Here is a 27206-nt window from a genome sequence, read left to right on the forward strand (position 1 = left end):
TTTGTATTGTTCATTATCACAGCTCCTTTATTGCTTGTAGTTTAACCGCACTTCAACTTCTCGATTACAAAGATTTAAAAAAAAAAGCAAACTACATAATTATATGCGATGAATTACTTTTGAGCAAAAATACAGCATTATGAAATGAGAGCAATGTAAATCCCACTTCTAACCATTCCCAAGTAGTACTAATTGATGAACAGATGTTGCGTTGAATACTCTTTTCTTTGTACATAAGCACTTCAAACTTCAAACTTCTTTTCCTGTAAGAACAATGACGAAGCTTTAATGTTTCAACTAAATTCATCAAAATGCATAATCACACAGGATTTATTGATCATCCACAAGAAAATATACGCAAATACATAAATTACTGACAGAATTCGAAGGATTCAAATTGTATTTTTATTTTCAAGTGACCTTATCATTTTGCATTAGAATGTGCATACCCTTGCATCGTCAGTAGGTAAACAAGAAGGGCAAAGCCCATACGACTCACATGCTTGACCTTGACCTTTACATGACCTTGACCTTCAGGGTCAAGGTCAAATAACTAAACCTAGCAATGACATCATACACTAAGAACTGCTTTACACATTGTTCCTACCAAAATACATGTGACCTTGACCCAAGGTCATCCAAGGTCATGCAACACAAAGCTGTTAATTCAAGACATAGGAAGTACAATGGTGCTTATTGGCTCTTTCTACCATGAGATATGGTCACTTTTAGTGGTTCACTACCTTATTTTGGTCACATTTCATAAGGGTCAAAGTGACCTTGATCTTGATCATATGTGACCAAATGTGTCTCAGATGAAAGCATAACATGTGCCCCACATAATTTTTAAGTTTGAAACAGTTATCTTCCATAGTTCAGGGTCAAGGTCACTTCAAAATATGTATACAATCCAACTTTGAAGAGCTCCTGTGACCTTGACCTTGAAGCAAGGTAAACTAAACTGGTATCAAAAGATGGGGCTTACTTTGCCCTATATATCATATATAGGTGAGGTATTCAATCTCAAAAACTTCAGAGAAAATGGGAAAAATGTGAAAAATAGCTGTTTTTTAGACAACATTTATGGCCCCTGCGACCTTGACCTTGAAGCAAGGTCAAGATGCTATGTATGTGTTTTGGGGCCTTGTCATCATACACCATCTTGCCAAATTTGGTACTGATAGACTGAATAGTGTCCAAGAAATATCCAACGTTAAAGTTTTCCGGACGGACGGACGGAGGGACGTCCGGACGGACGGACGGACGACTCGGGTGAGTACATAGACTCACTTTTGCTTCGCATGTGAGTCAAAAAGGACCGACATCCATGCTTAAAACGAACTGACAACGCCAAAAGGATGACATTTATCACGCAGGGAATAAAACATTCAAAGATATGTTGCAAAAGAGAAAGAAAAGGAAAAAGAAAACACCACACAGACCAACATGCATACACGTTTAATTGTAAAGGCAGTTTAATTCTGACCACTCATACCACTTAGTCACAAGTGCATGACCGTGTAAATAATGTATTCAGTCGAAATCATCACAAAGTTCAATCCACGTTCGACGGTCGTGTGTATCCTAAAGTAGAGATCTGAATAAAACAGAGTTTTCATATTTTTGCAGTCAAACTTAGGTCAAAGCGACAAGTGGTCGAACGACACTCCGTCGAATAATGTGCGCCGATGCGACTCGAACGACACTTCGTCAAACGTTAGCCGTGTATGTTTTTGCTTCATGTGAGTGTGCGTCTTTGTGTAGATGTGTGTTTGATGTTGAGCACTTGGTCGAATCTTGGCTGTGTGTACTGACAAGAACGCACGTACAAATGCACGAGTCCACGCACGCATTCACGCGGACATGCATTTGGTTCAAAATCACATTTTTCTATTTCATGTATAATTTATCCAATGTTTGATAAAATATCGGTCGACTGAATGTTGTTCCACTTCTGAGTGTCGCCTCGACCAAATGTCGTTCGATTAAGTGTCGTGGACCATCCACATATGCTCAGAATTTTTTTTTTTTATAACTATCACTCTGCCCGGTCTTGTGTGTCCTTGTTTTTCTGATCGCGTTTCTACGCGTCTTGTACTTATTTATTTGTAGTCAACTTAGGTTAGAAATAAGATACTGTCCTTAAGTTATTGCAGTTATGTATTGATAATTATTCCTACCATGGTCCTCCTACGTCCTGTCTTGTGTCGCAGTTTGTACGTCAATCTCCGCGGTGCACGTTTTTTTAACAGTATGTATGACATCTCTAAGTGAACAGTGGAGCAGGAACATTCAGGCCTCATGCATGCAGAACCAAGAACGAAACCACCATCCTACCGGAGCAGCATCACCACTGCAAACACTCACGCATTCGGACAGCACCTCCAACATACACACTCTGAGAAGTCAACACACACACACACACACACACACACACACACACACACACACACACACACACACACACACACACACACACACACACACAGGCCCAAGGGATGGCGATGTGGGGGAAAGGAGAGAGGAAATGGTATGGAAGATTCTACTCAAAGTAGAGTGCGTAGAGAGTCGCCACAGCGAAGAGGTCTCCTTTGGTGAAGGAAGACGAAGCGTAGTTGTCGGTGTCGGTATTCCAGACGCAGCGCGAGCACACGGCCATGCCTTGATCCTTTTTCTCGCCCATAGTGACCAGGCAGACGAACTTGTAGCGCTGCGAGAAGCCCTGGTCCTTCATGCGCTCCTTGATGACGTCAGCCAGGGTCTTGGAGAGGCTGATGCTGAGGTTCTTGTCGTAGCGCTCGCCCTCCAGGTAGGACTGGAGCGTGCAGGACATGATGCGCTGGGCGGTGCTGGCGTTGAACTTCTCCTCGGGCCGTGGCGCCATGCGGTACGTGTTGGCCATGCGGGTCACCGGCTTCATGCCCCCCAGGCCGGACCAGCTCATGCCCGAGATGGACGACCTGCAAACACACAAGGCATCAGTTATGGTCCCTTCAGTCGCAACGCAGCCTTATTCGTGATGATCAGCCCTAGAGACTGGAAGTGTGTACACATATCGGGTTGTATCAGTGTGGCCTACTGCATGATCTACCTTGGACCTATACGATTCACAGCCTGTATGGGCTGACCTTGGTGCCCACCACATAATAGGGGCTGCCATAAAAATTCCATTATACTGTTGACGGCAAACATTTATCACACAGACAAAACACTCCTTTATTAAAGCTAAGTAGTCGCAGAGTAGTCCCAAAAGTACTCATGCCTAACTAAATTCCTTCTCAAGACCAAAATAGATCAAATTGATAGAAACACACTTGCACACTTACAAACGCTAGCACACACACCATTGAGCGCGCGCGCGTACACACACACACACACACACACACACACACACACACACACACACACACACACCACAAACACGAGAGAGAGAGAGAGAGAGAGAGAGAGAGAGAGACGGAGAGAGAGAGAGAGAGGCAGAGATAAACAAAAAAGCAAAACCCTTGTCCGTGTACCCTACCTTGAGGCATAGGACATACGTCGTGAATTGGCTCCCCCATACTGGACGGAATGGCGGGGCTCCAGGCGGGACATGCGACGTATAATCGGACCTTGAGTGTCCACCTGTTGCGACTTGCGCCTCTTGCGCGACAAAGCGAGCTCCTGCGATTCTTCCGCCATGATGGATGACGTGTGAGCACGGAGTTGTCGTCTGAAAAGGTCAAAGCAGGGTCGCGATGTTGGTCAGAGTTGTCAACGGCTGAAGCTTGCTGAAAAAAACCCTCAAGAGACTGATTACAGTGTCATGGGCACATGTATCTGAAATCTCTCATTGAAACTATATTCTCTGTAGCGTGGCACAAGTCACATTTCTCATTTCGATTAAGGGGGTCCCCGAAGAGAACCTACAAGTATGTATAGGCAACAGAAGTAAACTAGGTCATTGTCACCTAGCCGCACCCGCCGCAACTCACGTCAAACAATACTTTTTTTTCTCTCATTTATTCTTTTTCCTGGCCCTCTAAATCCAGTCAAACTTCTTCATCGGTACATATTATAGTCAGCCCACAGGCGTTTGTATCAAGGCCAGTCGATCGAAGTATCGTACTGTTGGTAGTATTTTGATACAAGGTTCTGTGAGTCGGCCAGCCAGCATCGACAGTCTTGTAGAAAACAGACAAGGTTGAACAACTACTTATATACTCACTTTGCCCTGCTCCAAGGGAAATGGCAACAGATCTACACTCTGTGTCTCTGGCTATGGGACTGTCGTTAGAGCACTTGGCAGATCAGATGGGGCTCGTTCGTTGAAATCTGGGTAGAACAAAAACGAATAGACAGCCTTATCGATCAAGCGCCAAAGAACCAAATACAAGACAGAAGGAACCAAAAAAGACACTACAAAGACGGTGGCTTGAACAAGGCAGTAAATGTCTTCTTCTTTTCGATCGCCGATCACACTTGGAGTCCAGATCTTGAGATATAATTAGTGGTCCTCTGCAGCGCAGCCACTGGCCCGTACAGCTTGTTGTGCAGGGACTCCGGCAATGGCCAGATTTCCTCTCTCAGCACTGGCAGTAAATGTTATCTACACTCAACACCCACAACGAACAAAAGAAAGAGAGAGAGAGAGAGAGAGAGAGAGAGAGAGAGAGAGAGAGAGAGAGAGAGAGAGAGAGAGAGAGAGAGAGAGAGCAAGATCAGTAGAGACAGAGAGACAGGGAGACAGAGAGAGACAGAGAAAAAGACAGAGAGACAGAGACAGCGAGACAGACACAGAGAGACAGAAAGAAAGAGAGACAGAGAGAGACAGAGAGAGTTAGAGTGTGTGTGTGTGTGTGTGTGTGTGTGTGTGTGTGTGCCTCTATCACAGTTCAACAGTAACTCCGAGAGTCTCGAACATACAGGACAAAATCCACATGGCCCAGAATGTCTAAGGTGCAGTGTCAACAAAGACCTCACAAGACTCGACATATTTTAATCGCGAGACACTCGTCCATGGACCTTTACAGTGGGTCACTGACGCAAAAGGTATTGAACATGTTGACAGATTTATTCATCTGAACTATGTTAGACAACGTGGATAGAAGTACACTGCTAAGAACAGAAAATCCTCTCCCAATCTATAATTGTCAGGTAGTTTGAAGAAATGGTCCTGTGCGTTGGTGTGTGTATGTCTGAATGGAGCACATCGAGAGAGAGAGAGAGAGAGACAGAGACAGAGAGAGAGACAGACAGAGAGAGACAGACAGACAGACAGACAGACAGACAGACAGACAGACTGAGATTCACACGCCCAACTTCCCCACTTTCTTTCACCAATATAATTCGATCAGATCACGAGGTGTTTTTTTTAAGGCTCCATTGTAATCTCTCAGCAACGGCCCTAACAACAAATCAGTATGCTCTACTGTCCTGTGATTAAGACTGGTTTCCGAAGAATGATGGATTGTTTGCAATATATACCAGCATGAGTTCACACGGCCACGCCACGAGCCTAGCTTAGTCACGGTAAATCCACTTGTTTGTTCTGCGAGCGGCTTTTGTTATCAAGCACTGCATGCAAGCTAACAGACTGGAACGAGCAGTGTTTAGATTTAACGTGCGGGTACCTATTTTTTTCGTTCTTGTGGGTATTTCTGAACTGTACACTGAACAGTCTATTTTTTGTTGAGATGTACAAAGTGTATGCAAAAAAGGAGAGCTTCGAAGCACGCGCGTGAAGGCGCGCGCACACACACACACACACACACACACACACACACACACACACACACACACACACACACACGCAGGGATATATATATATATATATACATGATACCCTTAAAACTCTCTTGCAAGTGACACGGATAGAGGCCGAAGCCAACTTCAACACGACAAAAAAAGAGGTCTGCGTGTAATTTTGTTTGTAATTATCAGTATCACATAATGTAACGTTAACCGTTCGAGACATAAGCCATGACCTACATTCTTTCCCGTCCAGAACCGCGGCAGTGTAAAGAAACGCGTTTTGTGCCTGATCGCCACCTAAAAAGGTTATGTTGAACTTTAGCGTTGTAAATAAATTCATAGCTCACAACCAAGTGGCATTTTTGATTTAAAGTCCTTTTAATCAAACAAAAGAATATTTATCGTGAAATTAATTGAAAATTTGAGCTCCAAACTTTAAGTATAATTAATTAATTTGGTCATTTCACTGACGAAAATGACGAGAAAATGCATACGTAATACCGACAGAGGTGCCTCCCCTTCATCATCACCGCCCAAACTTATGCAAGAGTAAACCGGTACACATTATGAGATACCTTAAAGGCATATGTACTCGATGACTATACGCGCTAATTGCTTTACCAACAGCTGGAGACATGCTAAATTAAGTTCCCTGCAAAATATTGTGGTCTAGGACCCCTTCAATGTTGAGATATGTTAATTTTCATTTTGATCTGGATCGTCCTATTTATAGATTTGGCAACACATGTAACGTTGATGCAAGGGAGCTAACACCGCGGCTTTGTTGACATCCTCACTTTTTCAGAGGCTAGAACAAGCTGTAATGCATGTATTATGGTCCGCGCATGGTGACATATCGTCATTATATGGTCTTATGGTGCGTTTGACATCGATTATGGGCAAACTACACTTTGTAAACACGGGAGCGCGTACATATGCCTTTAAAGTCAATCCGACCTGACACACATTTTACGTACTGTCGTAGGGACAGGACTATAGACTCTTTGTCCTGTGCTTGTCAATAAACTTCAAAAGCAAACACAACAACTAAGCAGTATGACAACCACGGCAAGGCAGGACTGTGCCAGTACCGTCTTTCCTAGTTGCACATTCCGAAACGAAACATCCACATTGTGTGTACAGGGTCAATAGGCATTTTTATGTCTAAGTATATAAGAATGACAGCATAAACAAACTATACATTTAATTTGTTTCATTTTTTTTCATTTTAATTTTTTTTATCAGTCTCGTGCTGTTTTCTTATGCACACATTGAAACAAAACACCAATGTCTTTAGTACCGGCTTAACAGGCGTTTTATACTCAAGTTTTTGGCATGAATACCGGAGGAACAAAACTACCTATCCTTAATAAAACTTCTGACACAAGAAGGCTCGATCATGCCGTTAACAAAACGCCAATACCATTTGTACCAGCTCAACAGGTTGTTATGCCCATGTTTGTAGCAAGAATTACAGAACAACAAATCTACATGTTATTCAATACAAATTAATAAGGTTCGTGCCGTTTTCAAAGTTACACATGCCAAAAGAAAACGCCAATATCAATATACCGGCTAATAAAACTGGTACGCCCAAGTTTATAGCATGAATGACAACAGAACAAACCTCCATGCCATTGATAAAGCCGACCGACACAATAAGTAAGGCTCAGTCATGTCGTTTTCTTAGTTACGCATGTCAAAACAAAACGCCAGTATCATTATTTTGTACCTGCTCTTCTGTATGTTTATGCCCATGTGAACAGCAAGAATGCCAGCTATACAGAAGTCTTCCCAATGCGGTTTCTTCTGAAGTAACGGCAGTGTATGCATGTATTTATGTAGGCGTTGGCGCAACACTCTCGCCTTCCATTATGTTTGCCGACTCCTTTATTGCTCTACCGTCGTAACTTCACGGTTAACACATTGGTGACAAAAAGAAACCTAACACCTGCATAGGAATCCTACTTCGCTGTAGAATTGTCCAAACACAAATACAGTATCAGTCCCGACACTTTAAAATCACAGGCACAAGGCATTTCAGATTGGTTTTGCCCTGCAACCACCTGCATAGAATCCTGCTTCACTAGAATTGTCCAAAGAGAAATGACCCAACACTTCAGAATACCAGACAAAAGGCACTTTTTTTATTTGATTAATTAATAATACTTTATCTTTTTGCGAAAGTAGACTGGTTGAAGGCAGGGGTGGGTGTGTACTTACATTGATCCACCAGGTAGTCTGTTGTCAAACTCCCGACAAGACTTCAAGAGTTTAGATAAAAGATAAGGGTGAGCAAAACACCGATCCAGACTGGCCACAGAAGCAGGAATGTTCTTGCGGTCGCATTTTGTTCTGGTTCTGTTTGGTTATGGTGGAAAACGGAACTTCGATATCAAAGGTGCATTCCTTCTCGTTTGAGCGATCGCGTTAACCAGCACAGATTTTTTTTTATTTTTTTTTTTTTTACACGGGATAAGAGTATCGTTTGACCTAAACCCGTGCTTAAAACCAACAGCATGGCTGCTTCCTTTACAGAGTGGGGATTTTGTGTTGAATTAATTTCGTAAAGTAACACCGATGTCGATCTACTAAATTAACCCAGCAAAAAAATTCTATTCTGCGCTGAATTCTGCTCTCAGCTCTCCAACCCCCACCCGGATTCGAGTGCCTGTGTTCAAAGAGACGCCTCTATAATTGTCAGGGTTCATCACCTTTCTTAAATATTGGTTGAATGGCCTTTGCCCAATCTGAAGGGTAGTCACCAGTCCTAAAAAGGTCGTTAAACAACATCAAAAGATAGGGGACGATTGTGTCACCTGAGGTTTTTAAGAGATCATTTAAAACGCCATCTGGTCCCGCTGCTTTCCCCTTTTTTAAGCCACTTAAAGCAGTCCTCACTTCTTCTTCGGTAATATCACTTTTAAGAATGTTGCAGTCAAGTTCGTTTTCTTCTTCAGTGTCAGTAGGGTCATGTTCTTGAACATGCCTTTTATCATCATCCTCGTTAAGTACTTTCTTAAAATGGTCATACCATGCCTTGTTGTCAATAGTTCCTGCGGGTTTACGTTTCCTCCTGAATTTCTTTATCTCCTTCCAAAATGCATAAGGGTCAGAAATATTCAACAGTAGGCTGTTTACTCTATTTTGTTTGTGACTGTCTTTTTTCTGTTCGAGCACTTTGGAGTATGACTTTCTCTCCGTTAGGTATAACCCCTTTAACCTGTCTTTCTCTTGTCCTGTCTTTTCCTTTTTGTACATCCGAAATGCCTTGCGTGTTTGTCTTTTTAATTTTCGGCATTCAGAATCGAACCACTTGTTGTTTTCGGAGATTAAAGGTGAGTCATCGTTAAACACCCTTTCCATTGGTTTGGCAGCGTCTTTCAAAGCACACGTAAACAACTCCACTGACCCCTCTGCGTCCTCTTTGATCCTAGCTGTAGCAGCTGCCAGTTTGTTTACAAAGCTTTCAGACTGGATCAAAGTTTTGACCTCTTGCTCTTTTTCTCTGTCCCATATGAGTATTTTTGTAGATGGCTGTGTTGCTTCACTGATGGGAGGACGGACATGGGCACAATCGACGCTAAACGTTAACAAGAGGGGCATATGCGATGACTCAACCCTCTCATCTACGGCTAGACGTTTAGAACGTGACGATAATTCATCAGTGACAACAAAGTAGTCAATGACGCTATTTCCATGTACAGAAACATATATAGTGTTCTGATAAATCAGGAGTGCAGTTTCCGTTTAAAATATCCATACTAAAAGATGTACAAAGGGAAAATATGGATACTAAAAGATGTACAAAGGGAAAGTAGCTCCCAACCAAATTGGTTAGCCACCTTGTCCTCTGATGACCTGGTGCAAACGTAGGGATCACATCGCTTATCGGCGCTATCCATTTCATCAACAGGGCACACGTTAGATTGAGAGAGAGAGAGAGAGAGAGAGAGAGAGAGAGAGAGAGACAGACAGACAGACAGACAGACAGAGGGAGGAGACACGCAAGAGAAAAAGAAAGAGAGAGAGAGAGAGAGAGAGAGAGAGAGAGAGAGAGAGAGAGAGAGAGAGAGAGACACACACACACACAGACAGACAGAAAGAGGAGACACACGAGAGAGAGAGAGAGAGAGAGAGAGAGAGAGAAACAGACAGACAAACAGACAGACAGACAAAGAGGTAGAGACAGAGACAGATTTCATTTCGACATAAACCTCAATGCATTAGTTTTGACGAAACGGTTGAGAAAGCCTGATCAAAAACGTCTCATCGTACAGCGAACACCTTGGCCTCCGTGTTGACGCCCATAAAACTGTATCACGACCACCACGAATATTCCAGAACAAAAGTAGTCCAGAAGAAAAGGAACGTCCCAAGACCGTAACCCTGCCAAATCTGATGGCTACTGTAACTAGTACTATATCGTGACAAACCATAAAGGCCTTTCTGGAAACGGTTCGTCGCCTCACATTCAAGTTGTTCATCGTCTTCGCCAGTTGTGTATTACTGCTGAGACCGATCACACGAAATGGACACTGATCACACACGATCGGTGAACCCATTGATTGCAATCTTGCCTCCGTCCCTACTCCCACTCCCCTGCCCAAGGTCTACGCCTCCGCCTTACCCCCGTCCAAAGCCGGTTTTCAAGACTTGAGACAATCCGGTTGTGATACGACCCTTCCTGAGTAAGTACAAACTCACGCCTTTATTGGCTCACTCTTCCTGAAAAAACACGCGACCGACTTTGTCTTGATTATCTTTGGCTTACTAATAAAGCATTACGAATCACTAGAATGCCGTTTCTGATCATAATTATTACCAAAGACAAAGTGCAAGTTAACTGGTCATTTAGCATTTGCTGCTTATCAATATTCTCCAGTGCGCAAAATTGCAAAATGTGCTGTGATTATGCAAGATCATTTTGCTTGATTGCTTAATTAAGTCATCTGTGTTCTTATCTGAATGACTGAACAAACAAACAAACAAACAAGCAAACAAACAAAATCATGGTACATAACCGCTCTTCCGTGCAGAATCAAAGAACGCTGCCGAAACTCACAAACATAGATCGTTGCCACGCTGTAACTATAATTGGCTTGAACTTTGAAGCTGTACGAAGCATAAAACAAATCAAAGTGACACTATGCTTCTTGGTGATCCGCCCATCTGGAGCCTTTAACACAGTTAAGCTGGCATGTAGCCTGACGCGACACAAGATGACAGGGTTCGTTTCTTCATAATGGGGTTCTGGCGGGATCTGGTGTCGCCAGCAGCCTGTTTACGGTTTGGATTACTGCCAAATAAATCACTCGTGAAAACAGCAACAACCACAAGGGGTGATCTGGGAATAGAAAAAAATAATAGGTAGGAAGAGGTAGCGGGGAAGGTTGGGGGTTCAGAGGGGTTCGGAGAGGGGGGGGGGAGGAGGAGGAGGCGGACGTCTTTAGTAAATACAATGTACTCAGTGGGTAAACGGGGTCATTGACGTGCGCCCACTTTTTTCTCTTTTTTTTTCTTTTATTAAAGTGGTTCTTTCTTTCATTCTTTATTTGGTGTTTAACGTCGTTTTCAACCACGAAGGTTATATCGCGACGGGGAAAGGGGGGAGATGGGATAGAGCCACTTGTCAATTGTTTCTTGTTCACAAAAGCACTAATCAAAAATTTGCTCCAGGGGCTTGCAACGTAGTACAATATATTACCTTACTGGGAGAATGCAAGTTTCCAGTACAAAGGACTTAACATTTCTTACATACTGCTTGACTAAAATCTTTACAAAAATTGACTATATTCTATACAAGAAACACTTAACAAGGGTAAAAGGAGAAACAGAATCCGTTAGTCGCCTCTTACGACATGCTGGGGAGCATCGGGTAAATTCTTCCCCCTAACCCGCGGGGGGTTATTAAAGTGGTAGTACTAAGTACTTGAGGTATTTTTGGTAAATTAATCGTACAAGGAAACAAAGTTAAAAACCGACAAGAAGAAGCACAAATAACCCAAGAAAACATGATTGAAAACCGAGCCAGTGTGAGCACACAAAGGTGAGTAGTAGTTATACCACCGTGGAAGCGTATCCGTTAGTCAAACAATTAAAATTATTGTAAGCTGCAACCTTACATAACGGTAATAGCTTAGCCTGGGGGTAATGCTGAATGCGTACTCATTTTTGGCCGTTCACAGAGGCTCACATCCATGAGAGGTGGCATATATTAAAGGACAAATGTCATGGACAATGCAAAAGTGATAGGACATTTGTCCTGAACAAAAATAAATCAATAGGACATTTGTTTTAGTTATGTTGCTTTTTCGGAGAAAACAAACCGCGAAGGGAGGCAACTATCAACCGGCTTAGAGCATTCAGAGTTGCGACCCTTGGAAGCTCTTCTCTATAAAAAGCACACAAAATCCCCCAAGTTTCGTGGGGGCCCGGGTAGCTCAGGTGGTAGAGCACTGGACTTGTGATCGAGAGGTCGCTGGTTCGAATCCGGGCCGGGACGGACACGGGTCAACTTTATGTGCAGACCCAGAGACGGTATCCATCTCCCACCCCCGTGTCACCACAATGGCACGTTAAAGATCTTGGTCATTCTACCATAAGTGCAGATGGCTGATACCACCTAAACACGCAAACATCAAAAAGCCGTGAGGGCGTAAAACTCGAATCGTATAAACCAATTCATGTCCAATATAGGCAATTAAGACCTGACGGACAATAAGCCCCTTAAAATCTACATCCAAGTTTCGTCAGCTTGGAGAGACACATCGCTTCGCAAAACATCGATAAAATAGCAATTCAAACTACTGTAAATTGGAAAGTACTGACAATGTTCGGATCAAATGAAAGCATAATCGGACAATGACCACTAAGTGACAAAAACAATAGGACATATGTCCTCTTGCATGAAAAATGTATCGGACATTTGGAAAAAATATCCGTGTATGTCCGATGTCCGACGTGGATGTGAGCCCCTGCGTTCACGTTAGTGTAGGCAGTAGCCTATGTAATGATGAATTCTAACCGGCTGTGTGTATTCGTGTCTACTGTGTTTTTCGAAAAACTTTAGCATTTGATCGATAGGGAGGGACGTTTCACAAGGGGCGACTCAGGAGGTGCTGTTAAGTGCTGTGCTGTTTTTGTCTTATTTGTCCCACAGTAATTTGGTCTAATTTCTAAGTCTAAGATAATAAAGTGAATTTGATTTGATTTGATTTGATATTCCAGCCACTGAATAAGCTAGCTTACTTTATATGCACCATATTTGCAATACTAAACTAGGGCAAGCAAGACCTTCCAAGCACAGTATGTTAAACTTCAAAACATCTTAGCTATTCCCTCCACATCATCATGTAAATGACACATCCATTCCAGCATGCACATTTTTTTTTTTTTTTACAGCACCATGATGAACATCACACCATTCCTTAGCAATATAAGATATGACGACGAACCTGATTACGTGGGACTGATTGAAATTCATCTTGGCTACAACGGTAACGCGAGTACGCTGAGAGTACTGATTGAGCCAAAATTCCATGCGCATAAATTGCATACCATAAAACAGACAAATCTTCGTGTTTCGGATTTTATTTCACGAAACACTATGCACAGGTCTAGATAATGATTTTCGGTATACGTCCAAGTGGGGGGATGGCCTCATCCGACCCGTGTAAAAGACTGACAAGATCGATCTGATACGTTGAGCGGAATCGTTTACACGAGAAGGAATGTGCCTTTAAGTTTGGAGACCAGCTGTGTCTTTCTTATGACTAAAGGTATAATACTAAAAGTTAACTGAGGATATCATAGAGAGAAATAAATCGATAACAACTAATTTTGTTTCTGTCAATGATCACAAGTGCCAACATTGCCTATACTGAGTTTAGCTTGACAAATCGAATCACGTTTTTTGTGGTATCGATCAGCTGGACACAGACAATAGGACGCGCGAAGTTCACCGTCATTTTTCACAGTGTTGGATCACTCTCAGCGTTTTTATCACATTAGCTAGAAAGCTACCTCTGTGCGACCTTTTCCTTCCCACGCGCTCTCCCAATTTGCCGAATAACGCTTTTGTTTGGCTGACGTGTGCGTTCCGGTTGATGATTTAATTCGTAGCGTACAGACTCAATAGTTCTATGGCACTACCAGACCTCATTCCGAACAAAAGATCGATCACATTCCACTGTGCGTGTTTAACCTGAATCGGAAAGCTGTATTTTGTTTTTCATACCTGTTCATTTAGTGCCTGAACTACTTCCGATGAGATCTAAGATTTATGGTGGTCAACTATCATAGTGTGCTTTTGTTGAAAAATGTACTTACCGTATCAACCTGACAATTTCCCTATTTTGAGAAGCGATTTGATATATGATTTCCAGTTCCATTTTAAAGGGTAAAAGCAACGAGTACGAACCCATTCCGATCTGCTGGTTGAAACCAGCAAACATACCATATTGCCTCTTGTTTCGTGTTTGCCAATGTGCACAATTTATCATAAAAGACTTCACAACAGAGAGCTATGGAAAGAATGCCAACTGTAGTTATTCAAGCTATCTGAGCTTTGAAAGCCAACCGATCAATAGTGCAGACAATGCAAGACGCTGTAGAAAGGAAGGCCAGCAAGGTTCTGATAGCAACCATATATATACAATACCTTCTTCCTGAAGCGTTTCATGCAGACTTCGAACAACGAGAAGAACTGTTAAATCTCACTAAGCAAGTGGACCTTGGCTGACTACATGTGTGTGGTTTGTGCCGACAGTAATGGGGATACTGAGCTGGTGTGGGTTTTTTTTTTGTCCGTCTTCACCGTCAATGATTCGCTATTAAAGAAAAATACTACAAGTGCTCTACTGATAATGTACACGAAACCGAAGAAATATTCTGCATTGGAACTTGGAAGCAGCCAGGCTGTTGATGTGTGTATGTGGCCCAAATGAATGAATGGTATAATCACTTATAAACCCTGGGGACAGATCTGTGGCGGCGTGCTTGATGGACGGTACCTTCCACAATCAAAGAAATAATTGTCAATGCCAGGAAAAAAACACCACGCGACGGGACCGGATTAAAGCACGATCGATGGCTCAGATCGATGGCTCAGTCAGACACAGAAAGGGGCAAAGACACGGTTTATTGATCTTTCTTGGACAAGGGTTAAGGGTATTTACCATACATGTACTTGTCTTTGCGTGACTGGCGAGCAAATGAAGAAATGTAAGACTGCGTCAATATACCAAGAGTCTCATTTAAAGCTAGCAACGAGAACTGCGCTTAATTAAAGGGAGACCGAAAGTTTCGCCTCTCGCACAGAGCAGGTGGGGAAATGAACAGGTAGGGCCAGGGTTATACCTGCATGCAGAACATTGCTGTATTCTAAATCAACTATGTAGAAGCAAAGTGTCTTGCAATATCCAATTAGTTCTCTAGCCGATGCTTGCCTTTGAAACAAAATTGAAATCATTCAAAAAGCTAGAAACTACTTATTTCACAAAAGTTTGAAGTCAATTCAGAAAATATCAAAAATGTACACAAGCAACTTTTAATTAGAGGCCGATCAGAGAAAAAGGGAGAAAAAACAACCAAACAAAACCAAGTTTAAATCAGCACCACAGATGTTTCAAATGCTCAAGCAAAGATACAGCGCACACACACACACACACTGTCACACACACACACACACACACACACACACACACACACACACACACACACACACACACAATGACAGTCACAATGTCTGAACACAGGCGGAAAGTATCGTTCACTGGACCACTACTATGAAAGTAGTGGTCCAGTGAACGATACCTTCCGCCTGTGGTCTGAACAAGGCCAAGTGCAAGCGCATTTCCGTTCATCGTTGACAACAAAACAAGTGTTGTGATACCAACAAAGGGTCACGAACGAACGAATCAACTGGGTGCCAAATTTCAAGAGGCAAAGAAAAGTCGCCCAAAGACTTGCCGTTGAAGTTTCGTAGTCCTATATCTGTTGTGTAGTAGTGTCGGATTCAGGTGAGCGTATCAATTGGCTGTCGCACGAATTCCTTCGAAGTATGCAATAGATTTACGTCATTAGAAAGGACACAATGACGTAACTGTGACCCACATAGACTCGGTCCCAAGCAGTAAGACTGTGCTAATCGAGACTCACTGTGACGATTGCAACGCGGCTGATCGAGACTGAAAGAAAACCACAGGCACTTGTTTCAACACTTCTGCTGTCGCATCATTTCCTTGCTTTCACTAGCACTATTTATACTTCTATTTGTCAAAACAAAGCAAACAAGCATGCGAGCAAAGTCATGTTCTAATGTTTATTTTGGATGCGTATCATGTTCGACTTGTTTTGTTTGTCTTCATACCTCTGGACTCGACGTAAACAAGGGAAGGATAATGTGTGGTCATGTTGTCAGTGTCACTAAAATTAAATGAAAAAGAACAACGCCGAGTGGCGTTAAGTCCCTGAGTCTTTGCAAGTCGTTCTCTGCTTGTAGTGGTTGCAGCACCGTGCTTTTTTCATGAAAGATTTATTTTTACAAATTTCTTTCTAAAAGCTTTCGTAATTCAAAGGTTTTGAGCTGCCCAAATGTGTGGATTCAATAATCGTTAATGATTTTGTTTCTCAGTCTCCAACTTAAAAACAGGATGCTAAACTATAACACACATTTTTGTGACAAACTGATGCACTATCTACCAATTTATCTTAAAAGTAACCCTGACCCTGATCACCGATACAAAAAAAAATGGTGTATGCCAGAGTATTCCCCCAGTAGGCCTACCGATAAATAACGATACTATGTAGTTAGATTGTAAAATAATGAATCCTCAGCTCAAATAGTTTAGAAAACAAAACACTGCACAGATGGCGGACACATCAGGGACAATTTTGCTAATAGGGTATGTAAAATAGCAAACCTTAAGGCCTTATCCTTATGCATGTCATTTTGTCCAGATGGACTTACCCGCGGCTTTCCTGCATGGTGCCTCAACTATACATTAGTTCTCCACTGCAGCCTTGTGAGTTGAAAAAACACCGCACGATGATTCTGCATTTTTCGTTGCAGTCAAAGAAACCCGCAAGCAAAAAACAAGACCGAACACAATTGCCATCCAATGTTTGGGTAATAAAACGTACAAGCGATAAGTCAGCCACGTTTGGGGTGTTACACAGGCTTTGTTCAACGCATGAACATCGCCGACGGGGAAATTTAACGCAAAGCCAAAAGTCCACAGGAGGCCGGCTAACAGACACAATATGGGATTTAGACGATCACAACGTTCTTCTCTTGTTGTTACTGTTCCAGTCACGTAATCTCTCTCTTACTTCCTCCAGAGATTGAGGAGATCAGTCTGATCAGATCTTTGAATCATTAACTATTTAACGTCGTGTGTATATATATGCGTGCGTGCGTGTGCGTGTGTGTGTGTGTGTGTGTGTGTGGTGCGTGCGTGTGTATGTGTGCGTGCGTGTGTGTGTGTGTGTGTGTGTGTGTGTGTGTGTGTACGAGTAGTTGTATGCGAGTGTGTGTATGCTTGTGTTCTTGCGTGCGTATGTGCGTGTGTGTGTTCTCGGTTTACAATAGTTGCAAGGACTTCTCCTCAATGTTTCCATGGCAACTTCGTTAAAAAAAAAAGTTACCTAGTAAAGAAGGCCCAGGGTTCCACTGTAAATGCATAATCAGTATTTTAAATAACCTATTGCAGTGCACACGTGTTGGTGCGAAGAGAAGTGTAAGAGGTAATTCAATGCAGCCATATCACACCGATCTGCCAATGCTTTTAGTGATCCCAACAGTCATTGAACAGAGGGAACAAAAAAGGATCCCATTTCGATTGCTACGGCGAGCACTTACTGTGTCAACACAGGAGCCGCTGGGTGTGCCGACATTCTGTGACACGGGCACTCTCAAACCCCGACTGACAAATTGAACTTGGCGCAGTTTGTTTTATTTTTGTGAACTTCATGCGCTCGGCAAAGGTATCTATCACACGCAAAACAAAGCAGGGAAAGACAGTGTATTGGATTTAAAAAAAAAAAACAACCCATTGGCGTAGCATTGGAATCCCTTGTTTAAGACCTTTTGATTTAAGACTTCCACTTTGAAGACCCTGCTTTATTTGTTTTCTGTTCATAACCTCTGTACATTTGTCTCCATTTTAAGACTATGTCACTTTCTAAGATCTCATATTCTCAGATTGTTAGTAATAAGTGGTTAGTGTTAGTGGACTGGGTGGCCGAGTGGTAACGCACTTGCTCTCGGAAGCGAGAGGTTGCGAGTTCGACCCTGGGTCAGGGCGTTAGCAATTTTCTCCCCCCTTTCCAAACCTAGGTGGTGGGTTCAAGTGCTAGTCTTTCGGATGAGACGAAAACCCGAGGTCCCTTCGTGTACACTACATTGGGGTGTGCACGTTAAAGATCCCACGATTGACAAAAGGGTCTTTCCTGGCAAAATTGTATAGGCATAGATAAAAATGTCCACCAAAATACCCGTGTGACTTGGAATAATAGGCCGTGAAAAGTAGGATATGCGCCGAAATGGCTGCGATCTGCTGGCCGATGTGAATGCGTGGTGATGTATTGTGTAAAAAAATTCCATCTCACACGGCATAAATAAATCCCTGCGCCTTGAATATGTGCGCGATATAAATTGCATAAAATAAAAAAATAAAAAAATAAAAATAAATCCCTGCGCTTAGAACTGTACCCACGGAATACGAGCGATATAAGCCTCATATTGATTGATTGATTGATTGATTGATTAAAAGCGGGGTACAAATGCATTCAGTTTTTCACTGTATCGTTTCAGGAGTCACATGCTACATGTATTACTTACTCGAATATTCACCATGGACTTGATAATTAAGTACATTATAGACTGATATATTTTCCTTGATTCCACATCTCTGGCATCTGCTGTGGTTGGATTTGACTGTCCGTGCAATCACTGCAGAATGAACTAATCTGAAGTCCGTCTGACTTTAGTTCTGCAAACGTTTATAGCTCAGGCATGGGAAAAGTCCCCCAGTCCAAAAAATCTTACAGTAAGAGGGACAATTTTCTCACGTAGGCCTACTCCCTTGGAAAAACATGGTTTATATACTATTTAGCTTCCAAAGGCATTAATTCAAATACCTTTTTAAATGATTTTAATTGTGGTTATCAAACAGTCTGGGTTGATCTGTAGGAAGAATTCAACTTAGCGTTTACCGTGACAGCACTCACGAGAACTGCAATACAGTCAAAAGCGTGGATCAGTATTACGTCAGAACTTGATTTTCTCATCATCTGAAAATCGTCCGGATTATCTGAAACCGCTGAAAATCGACTTCCGAGTCTGACAGTTCCCATGCCTGAAAACTCTAACGGTTTAACATGCAGTGTACACTGGGGTAAATTAAATCCCGTGCACCAAAAAACTAAAAGAATCACACCAACAACCTGTGGAAGAAACAAAATACCAGCGTTTTCAAACACCTCTACCAATAATCCGTATACGTACGTGGAACAGTGAAAGGACGATTATTTGAAGAGCAATCCAAGACAGACTGGGTGATAGGGCCTAAGGTTGGCGGTTCGGTAGCGGCCCAGAGTATAAAGGCGTTTGTTCTCGTTTACTAGGCCTAAAAAAAAATAGGTGTGGTTACGGTAACCCGACCTACCCTATTTTTAGGGGCCGACCCTATAACTTTTTATTACATTTGTCAAAAAACCCCACAAAAAACAAGACAAGAAGGGCAAAGCCCATACGACTCACATGCTTGACCTTGACCTTTACATGACCTTGACCTTCAGGGTCAAGGTCAAATAACTAAACCTAGCATGGAACACAAAGCTGTTAATTCAAGACATAGGAAGTACAATGGTGCTTATTGGCTCTTTCTACCATGAGATATGGTCACTTTTAGTGGTTCACTACCTTATTTTGGTCACATTTCATAAGGGTCAAAGTGACCTTGACCTTGATCATATGTGACCAAATGTGTCTCATGATGAAAGCATAACATGTGCCCCACATAATTTTTAAGTTTGAAACAGTTATCTTCCATAGTTCAGGGTCAAGGTCACTTCAACATATGTATACAATCCAACTTTGAAGAGCTCCTGTGACCTTGACCTTGAAGCAAGGTAAACCAAACTGGTATCAAAAGATGGGGTTTACTTTGCCCTATATATCATATATAGGTGAGGTATTCAATCTCAAAAACTTCAGAGAAAATGTGAAAAATGTGAAAAATAGCTGTTTTTTAGACAACATTTATGGCCCCTGCGACCTTGACCTTGAAGTAAGGTCAAGATGCTATGAATGTTTTTTGGGGCCTTGTCATCATACACCATCTTGCCAAATTTGATACTGATAGACTGAATAGTGTCCAAGAAATATCCAACGTTAAAGTTTTCCGGACGGACGGACGGACGGACGGACGTCCGGACGGACGTCCGGACGGACGGACGGACGGACGACTCGGGTGAGTACATAGACTCACTTTTGCTTCGCATGTGAGTCAAAAACGAGTGCAGAAAACGCAATGAAAGCGAAAGCGCTCGAGTCGCACACTTATTTCCCTGTCAAGTAGGTTTAATTTGTACACATTAGAAAAAAAAGTTTAAAAAAAAAAAGTGATTGCCTACCTTCCTACCCTATTTTTTTTTGGCTATGTTACCGTAACCACACCTTTTTTTTGTTTTTTTGTTGCCCTATCCCGGCTTGGACAGAGAATTCGCAAGTCTATGAATTTGGACATGGTTAGAGGCATTGGTCTCATGTATTCTCAGCTGTTCAAAAACTTAACATTGTATGAGTCTTTCTTACTTTTCAAAAACATTATTTCCACTCCACTCCATCTGTCTTAGTGTCTGCCTACCTGCCGCCCTGTCTGTCTCCCTCTGCCATAGCGTGTGTGCGTTCGCGCTCGTGTGTGTTTGTGTGTGTGTCTGTGTGTGTTTGTGTGACCAATTTCACCGGTGCGTTTGTGAACTCATTAACCCAAGGATGCAGTTAAAAGCACTTCGAAAATCTAATTAGTGCAATTAACTCGCGGAAAAGAACATGAGCACTAAAGCACTAATACCCATTTCAACTATGTCCGAGCAGGACAACAAACAAACTGTGGATACTAAACGAAGTTTGCATACCCTAAATCTTGCCCTCTGACAGAAACCAACCGTGTCACAGAGTCACTCAGGCGTGACAGTGCCAGAGCGGCGGCCATCTCCGCCCACAAAACAACAAATCCAGGTGCTCCAAGGCAAGGCCTACAAGGAGCCACGGACAGGAAAAATCACCTCCCGGCAACCTGTAACTTTGACACGCTACATTTCTCTAGACTAATCCTACTTGATTACTGCGCATTCAACGCTGCTAAAACTAAGTCTGAGAGACTAAAAGTTCAATGTGCTCAGCAGTAAATGGTAGGTGCAAATTGAAAAAAGTGCATATTGTGAGAACGAAACAGAGTCTGTTGTGCCACTGAACGAGATATATATTATTTTGCAGGTCCACAATGCACGAAACCAGACCCTTAGATATTTACACAAACACTTCGCAGTCAAACAGATAGCGACGACTGTGAGACCATGGAAGCGGAGTTGAATAGATCCTTGTTGATAGAAACTAGGAACTGTCAAAAGGATCAAAGCGTGCTTGGAATACAAATCAATTCCTTACTGAAGGGGTCAGGGTAAGGGTTGGTATCGACTCAACAGTGCTTTTCGGCTTTGATGGCTTTTAGTCACGGTAAAACGAAATCGTAAATCCCCTCACAGCGTTTTAGCGCTTGTAGACATAGAATAATCTACACATTAACTCATTGATCTACTGTTAACTACCTTTGACGGAGACAGCAATTGTTAATTGCTGAAAGACAGTAAAAACAAAAGTGATATCTTTATACACGCATGAGTTCTTGTTCTTACAAATTTAGAGAGGCATAAAAATAAAAAAGGCAATTGTACTTATTTAACGTTTGTTCAATGTTGTCAGCAGTGATCCATGCAAAGAAAATGTATTAAATATCGAAAAGTCAGAGCCCGTCTATCTATCTGCTGGATGAAATCTGAATTCATATTTATTTCTTAAAATTAACATTTTCCTTAAGTTTCTCACTGTGCCTGTGTTTTCACAGAATGAAAAAAACCCCACTGAACATCTAAAACCACCTCGTCCAACTGTGTGACAGTACAATTATAACTCACATTTTCAGCGTTGCCAATCTAGACAACACGTCAAACTAATCCATGAAAGCCATTATTGAGTTAAATCTTTAGCAAAAAAGGTACCTTCAATGCGTTTTAAGTTTTCTCGTTTTCTACTGTCCCACTTTATTTAACAAGTAAAAATCACTTCGTCCAACAAAAACGGCGTAACTCATGCAGGTATGGCCAAATCGTCCATCCGATCGCTAGGGGCGAGTAAAAATTCCGCCGGGCTAGTAGAAACCGCCTGGCAACTCGCCCGGCTGGCCAGTGGAAATTCTTGTCCAATGCAACACTTTTGGTTGAAATATCGAGTTTCAAAATCATGTTAACACTGCAGATGCAGCAACTGTGGTATGTACCGGCCCAGCGAAATTTCTGGCGGGCTAGCGACTTTCTTGAAATTTCTCGCCCGGCTGACGAGTTACAATTTTGAGATTTGGCCATCCCTGTCATAGAATAGAGTACAGGAAGCGGCGTTGCCAGCGGTGAACCTTGCCTGCCATTCGCGACAACACGATATGCGATCGAACTGACCAAAGTCACTGTTGTATTTAATCTTCACAACAAAAGATGGTTTCTGAATTCAGAAGCCTTGGTTGACACATTGTTGAGAAAAGAATGTCACTGTGGACACTAACTTTGTAAAAGAACGCCCCCACCCAGTCAGGTCCGTTGCATGTGACAACGGGGAATAGTTCTGGTGACTGAACATGTCTTACGAACCGAGCAAGGTTTTCACAGCCGTAGTGGAAATGCTAAGTAGACAAAACTCATGATTCAAACTGCAAACAGATTGCGTAGAAAAACGGGAATTTAAACGGGTTTATAGCGATTTACTCACGAATCATTGCTACTTGATCAATAGATCTATAGATGAAAGCTTACTAGAATGCATGTTTAAACCCCAGTCGGCCTCAAAAAGTCGCACTCAGCCCCTCCTCACCAAAAAGAGAACAGATTAACCTAAGAAAAACTGAATAAAAAAATATGCCAAATGCGCACTGACACTCCGTAAATACAAATGATTTGTCATGTCATTGCGGCTGACCGCGTAAGTTCACAATTACTCTCTTTCACAAAGGAAGCAGTTTGCTTTTCTTTCTAGGACATTCTGGTCAATTATTCCATGGCCGAAAACGTGTGTAACACACGACCTACTCTTGAAGGTTAAAATATAGAAAAAGTCCAACAAATTTAAAAAAAAAGAAAGAAATTTAGTTCACTCAACATGGAGGTTTCTAATCAAATCTTCCGACTGACATTGTGCCGTCCGACTTTGCAACCAAACAGCAGAAGTACTCTTTCCACAAAACAGCAAACAGCAACACAAACTGTCAATGACGAAATGATTAAATTTTAAAAGATCAAACTTTTCAGAAGCAGTAACAATAACTGCCAATAAAGATATCTATATTTCACCATTTTCAGAAGCCTTGCAATTGTGCAAGATTACAATGATAAAGTAGTAGTAGGAGGCTAAAAGACCGGCCCGTATAATATTATAAGATGTTTGGTGGCTTGTTGACAGACCAGCTTTTTTGTTGGTCCAAGGGGACCATATCGTCTTTACACCCCCGGTATAGGGGTGTGTATAGGTTTCGGTCGATGTGTGTGTTTGTTTGTTTGTTTGTTTGTTTGTGTGTTTGTGTTCGCATATAGATCTCAAGAATGAACGGACCTATCGTCACCAAACTTGGTGAACAGGTTCTATACATTCCTGAGACGGTCCTTACAAAAATTGGGACCAGTCAAACACACGGTTAGGGAGTTATTGGTGGATTAAAATTATACAAGGACTTATAGAGGGACATCTTAATGGTCAAAGGGAAATAACCATTCTCACTCAGTCACTGCCACCAACTGAGAAGGTTATTTCCCTTTGACGGGGGTGTTTTTCCTACCTCGGAGGAATTTCTTGTTTGTTTCATCTTTATCGACCAAGGCCGAAGGCCGCGGTTGATAAATATGAGACAAAAGGCGATATGCTCCCCGAGGACCAACAACAAAATGCTGGTCTGACGACAAGCCACCAAACATCGTTTTTGTCATCATTTTGGTTGTGCAACAAAATGCACAATAACCCACAGGGAGACGAATTTTTAGAATCCAACTCCGGGCCACAAAGCATCGTCACAGTAGCCCGAGATAACGTCAACCTTGTATGTGACGTCAAACGTAGCTTGTTGACGCTTTTCTTCCAGTCTGAAAATGTACAGAGCTGCGATCATACGTGTGAGTTCAGTAGATCTAAGTGTTGAGCATATTTCTTTTCTTTTTAAGTGTTTATGACTTTTCGCTGTGGATTTTGCGATTACAGAGATACTGAGTTGCAAATTGACCATGAGTCGCCGCGGTAATTATCAACATTGATTGGGTCTTTATCCAGACATGGCCTGACCCAACAGATCTGAGGACCAAAATGTGGGGAGCACTGGAGGACCTGGAAAGAACGTCCATGTTCGTGGCATCCTCGGGATTCCGAGCCTGACACAACCGTCGTACAAAGAAGAAGAAGAAGAAGATTGGGTCTTTGAGAGTGAATGCTTACAATCGTTGTCCTCGGAAACACAAATCCAAAGCCGCGATGGTTCCACACATCGAACAATCAGCCTGATTGGTTTTTACTTTGACAATCCACGTTTCACCTGAAAGCTCAAACCCATTCACCACCTCGATTTATTGCATGGGGAACATGAGATTTATTTCCCATGTGTTTGTGAATGAAAACTCGTGAAAATGATAACAAATTGAAATAGTTTTACCCCTGCGTGAATAAATGGTATCCTTACGCACACAGCGAAGCTCCGTACTTCAACACGTATCTTGACTATATCTTCTAATCGCCAATCGCAATCTGGTAAACAGCAACTCCTTTGAGAAGACAGATCACGCCAGTCAGGGTAAACAGAAGTGTTTGGCATCACAGACTAAATCAATGATAGCAAACATTGCCTCGTCAAATGCTCGAAGAATCCTACTGTCTTCTATAATATCTTGTTAGAGTCATGATTGTATTGGGCGTATTGTGAACGACATTGCGTTGTCATTGATCTAAGACAAATAAAGGCAATGGATATTATTATTTGATCTACTCACTGGACACGCTACAACAAAGAACTGAGATAACAATTATCGTGGACCATGAGCTGCGTGAAAGGTTGGATTAATGATAGTGTTCTGTCAATCATTCAATGATATTAAAAGTATGATTTTTTTGTTTCTTTCTTTTCTGAAGCTAATGATTTAAAATAAATTTGTATTCTTGATCATTCGATATAAACAGAGAGAGAGAGAGAGAGAGAGAGAGAGAGAGAGAGAGAGAGAGAGAGAGAGAGAGAGAGAGAGAGAGAGAGAGAGAGAGAGAGAGAGAGAGAGAGAGAGAGAGAGATTATACAACAAATAAAACAAACAAACCAAAACAAACTAAGAATAGTGTATACTATCGAAATAAAATAATTTGGACTAAACGTGACAAGAAAAAGATACAAAAGATTAACATGGAAAATCGTTAGCAACACATACACGTTATGTAAAGTTTGAATTATAATTTGATGTTTTAAACATCACTGTACATGGACACGCTTTTTCTTATAACTGTTCTTTCCTTTTTTCTGACTAATGATTACTAGCTGCTCACCTGCCGCTAAGAAGTCGGAGACTATCCAGTATCCTGTTGATAGCAGAAACAATTCCTTCCAGTCCTCCGGAAAAGAACCCATGCGATAACTAAAACACACCGAGCGGCACCGAAGCAAACAGAAAGATCTCTCCTGTCATGTCATTGCCCAAAGCACACTATACAAACAGAACCACTCGACTAATAGAAACCAAATCGACCTGTCTGTCAGCCAAACGGCTCTACCCCAACTTGTTGTCTGCTGCCCCTTTTAGGTTCGTGTCGTCTGCGACGCGGAACTCTTTTCAACGGATTACTCTCCCCTGACTTGTTTGGACAAGTACGCTCACTGGCTCATGATCAGTCACAGGCACAAGAAGCATTCGGCCATCATTTTTGATGACAACGTTTGTGCTTTCTTAATTTCCTGGTTTGCTTGATTGTTTTTTTTTTCTATTTTTTTTTCTTTTTTCTCGGCCACAGAAGGACACAGACACACACATCCCGCCGGATAAATAGCTACAGCGAACGACAAGAAGAAGACTAAAGTTGGTGTCTACTATATATATACCTCTTCTTGCTTCTCAGAGTACATTTTCTGAGTAAACATGGCATATCAATATATTTTTGGAATCAGGAATGTACGTATCACCTCGCGTCGTCTGCAGACAATGTTTGATATTTACATCTCTATGATATTTACTTGTAGGTGATCCACTTGTGAGGTGACTGAGTGTTGGCCGTGTTGGTAGTTACTTTGCCATCTTTTCAGGTTGTGAATGCCCCCCCCCCCCCCTTCCCCTTCCCCCTGTGACATACATAGAAATAACAACAACAGCAACAAGAAAATTTGCTGATTCAAATCAGCAGGTTCCCAGACGTTCCTTCGTGTAATTTTTAGGTGAATGGTCAAAGTGGTTTCTTGCACACACTCAGTCATCTTGCACAACAATGCAACACAAAGGAACTTAGTCGATAAATATCGACAGGGGGCCGACAAATGGTTTAAATGTGAAATGTGTGTATATGGGTGTGGTCTGAAACAAACAAACAAACAAACCATGTGAACCCCAAAGTCATGCGCCCACACGAACACACACACACACACACACACACACACACCCACGCGCGGGCGCTGTAGAACACACACATAATATAGTAAATACTTCAACACAGTGTGCGTATAATGTTGTATTTGTTTAGTTTCACTTTCAAAGAAACCACAACTTGAACAAGTCGCGTAAGGCGAAAATACAACATTTAGTCAAGTAGCTGTCGAACTCACAGAATGAAACTGAACGCAATGGCATTTTTCAGCAAGACCGTATATTCGTAGCATCGTCAGTCCACCGCTCATGGCAAAGGCAGTGAAATTGACAAGAAGAGCGGGGTAGTAGTTGCGCTAAGAAGGATAGCACGCTTTTCTGTACCTCTCTTTGTTTTAACTTTCTGAGCGTGTTTTTAATCCAAACATATCATATCTATGTTTTTGGAATCAGGAACCGACAAGGAATAAGATGAAAGTGTTTTTAAATTGATTTCGACAATTTAATTTTGATAATAATGTTTATATATTTAATTTTCAGAGCTTGTTTTTAATCCAAATATAACATATTTATATGTTTTTGGAATCAGAATATGATGGAGAATA

The 27206-nt window shown here is 41.9% G+C and overlaps 1 protein-coding gene across 2 annotated transcripts; it reads right to left on the minus strand.

Annotated features, from left to right (window-relative positions):
* Window positions 1-25839, minus strand: LOC138966487 (dynein light chain Tctex-type protein 2B-like). 2 transcript variants are annotated; one of them, XM_070338755.1, is made up of 4 exons: window positions 25577-25839; window positions 4246-4314; window positions 3521-3770; window positions 1-2960 (listed from the first exon to the last, which is right to left on the minus strand). In XM_070338755.1, the coding sequence occupies exons 3-4, from the start codon at window positions 3679-3681 to the stop codon at window positions 2543-2545; spliced, it is 579 nt and encodes a 192-aa protein (XP_070194856.1). In that variant the 5' UTR covers window positions 3682-3770; window positions 4246-4314; window positions 25577-25839; the 3' UTR covers window positions 1-2542. The 2 variants fall into 2 exon arrangements, with proteins under 2 accessions (XP_070194856.1, XP_070194855.1); XM_070338754.1 differs by having other exon boundaries at window positions 4208-4314; window positions 25577-25838.
* Window positions 25840-27206: the final 1367 nt, after the last annotated feature.

This window comes from Littorina saxatilis, linkage group LG5, assembly GCF_037325665.1.
Source record: "Littorina saxatilis isolate snail1 linkage group LG5, US_GU_Lsax_2.0, whole genome shotgun sequence".
NCBI lineage: Eukaryota > Metazoa > Mollusca > Gastropoda > Littorinimorpha > Littorinidae > Littorina > Littorina saxatilis.

Coding starts and splice junctions, on each gene's coding strand:
- LOC138966487 (XM_070338755.1), bottom strand. CDS start 3,681: ATGGCGGAAGAATCGCAGGAGCTCGCTTTGTCGCGCAAGAGGCGCAAG. Junction 2,961..3,520: donor CGTATGTCCTATGCCTCAAG/GTAGGGTACACG, acceptor GTGTGTTTGCAG/GTCGTCCATCTCGGGCATGA.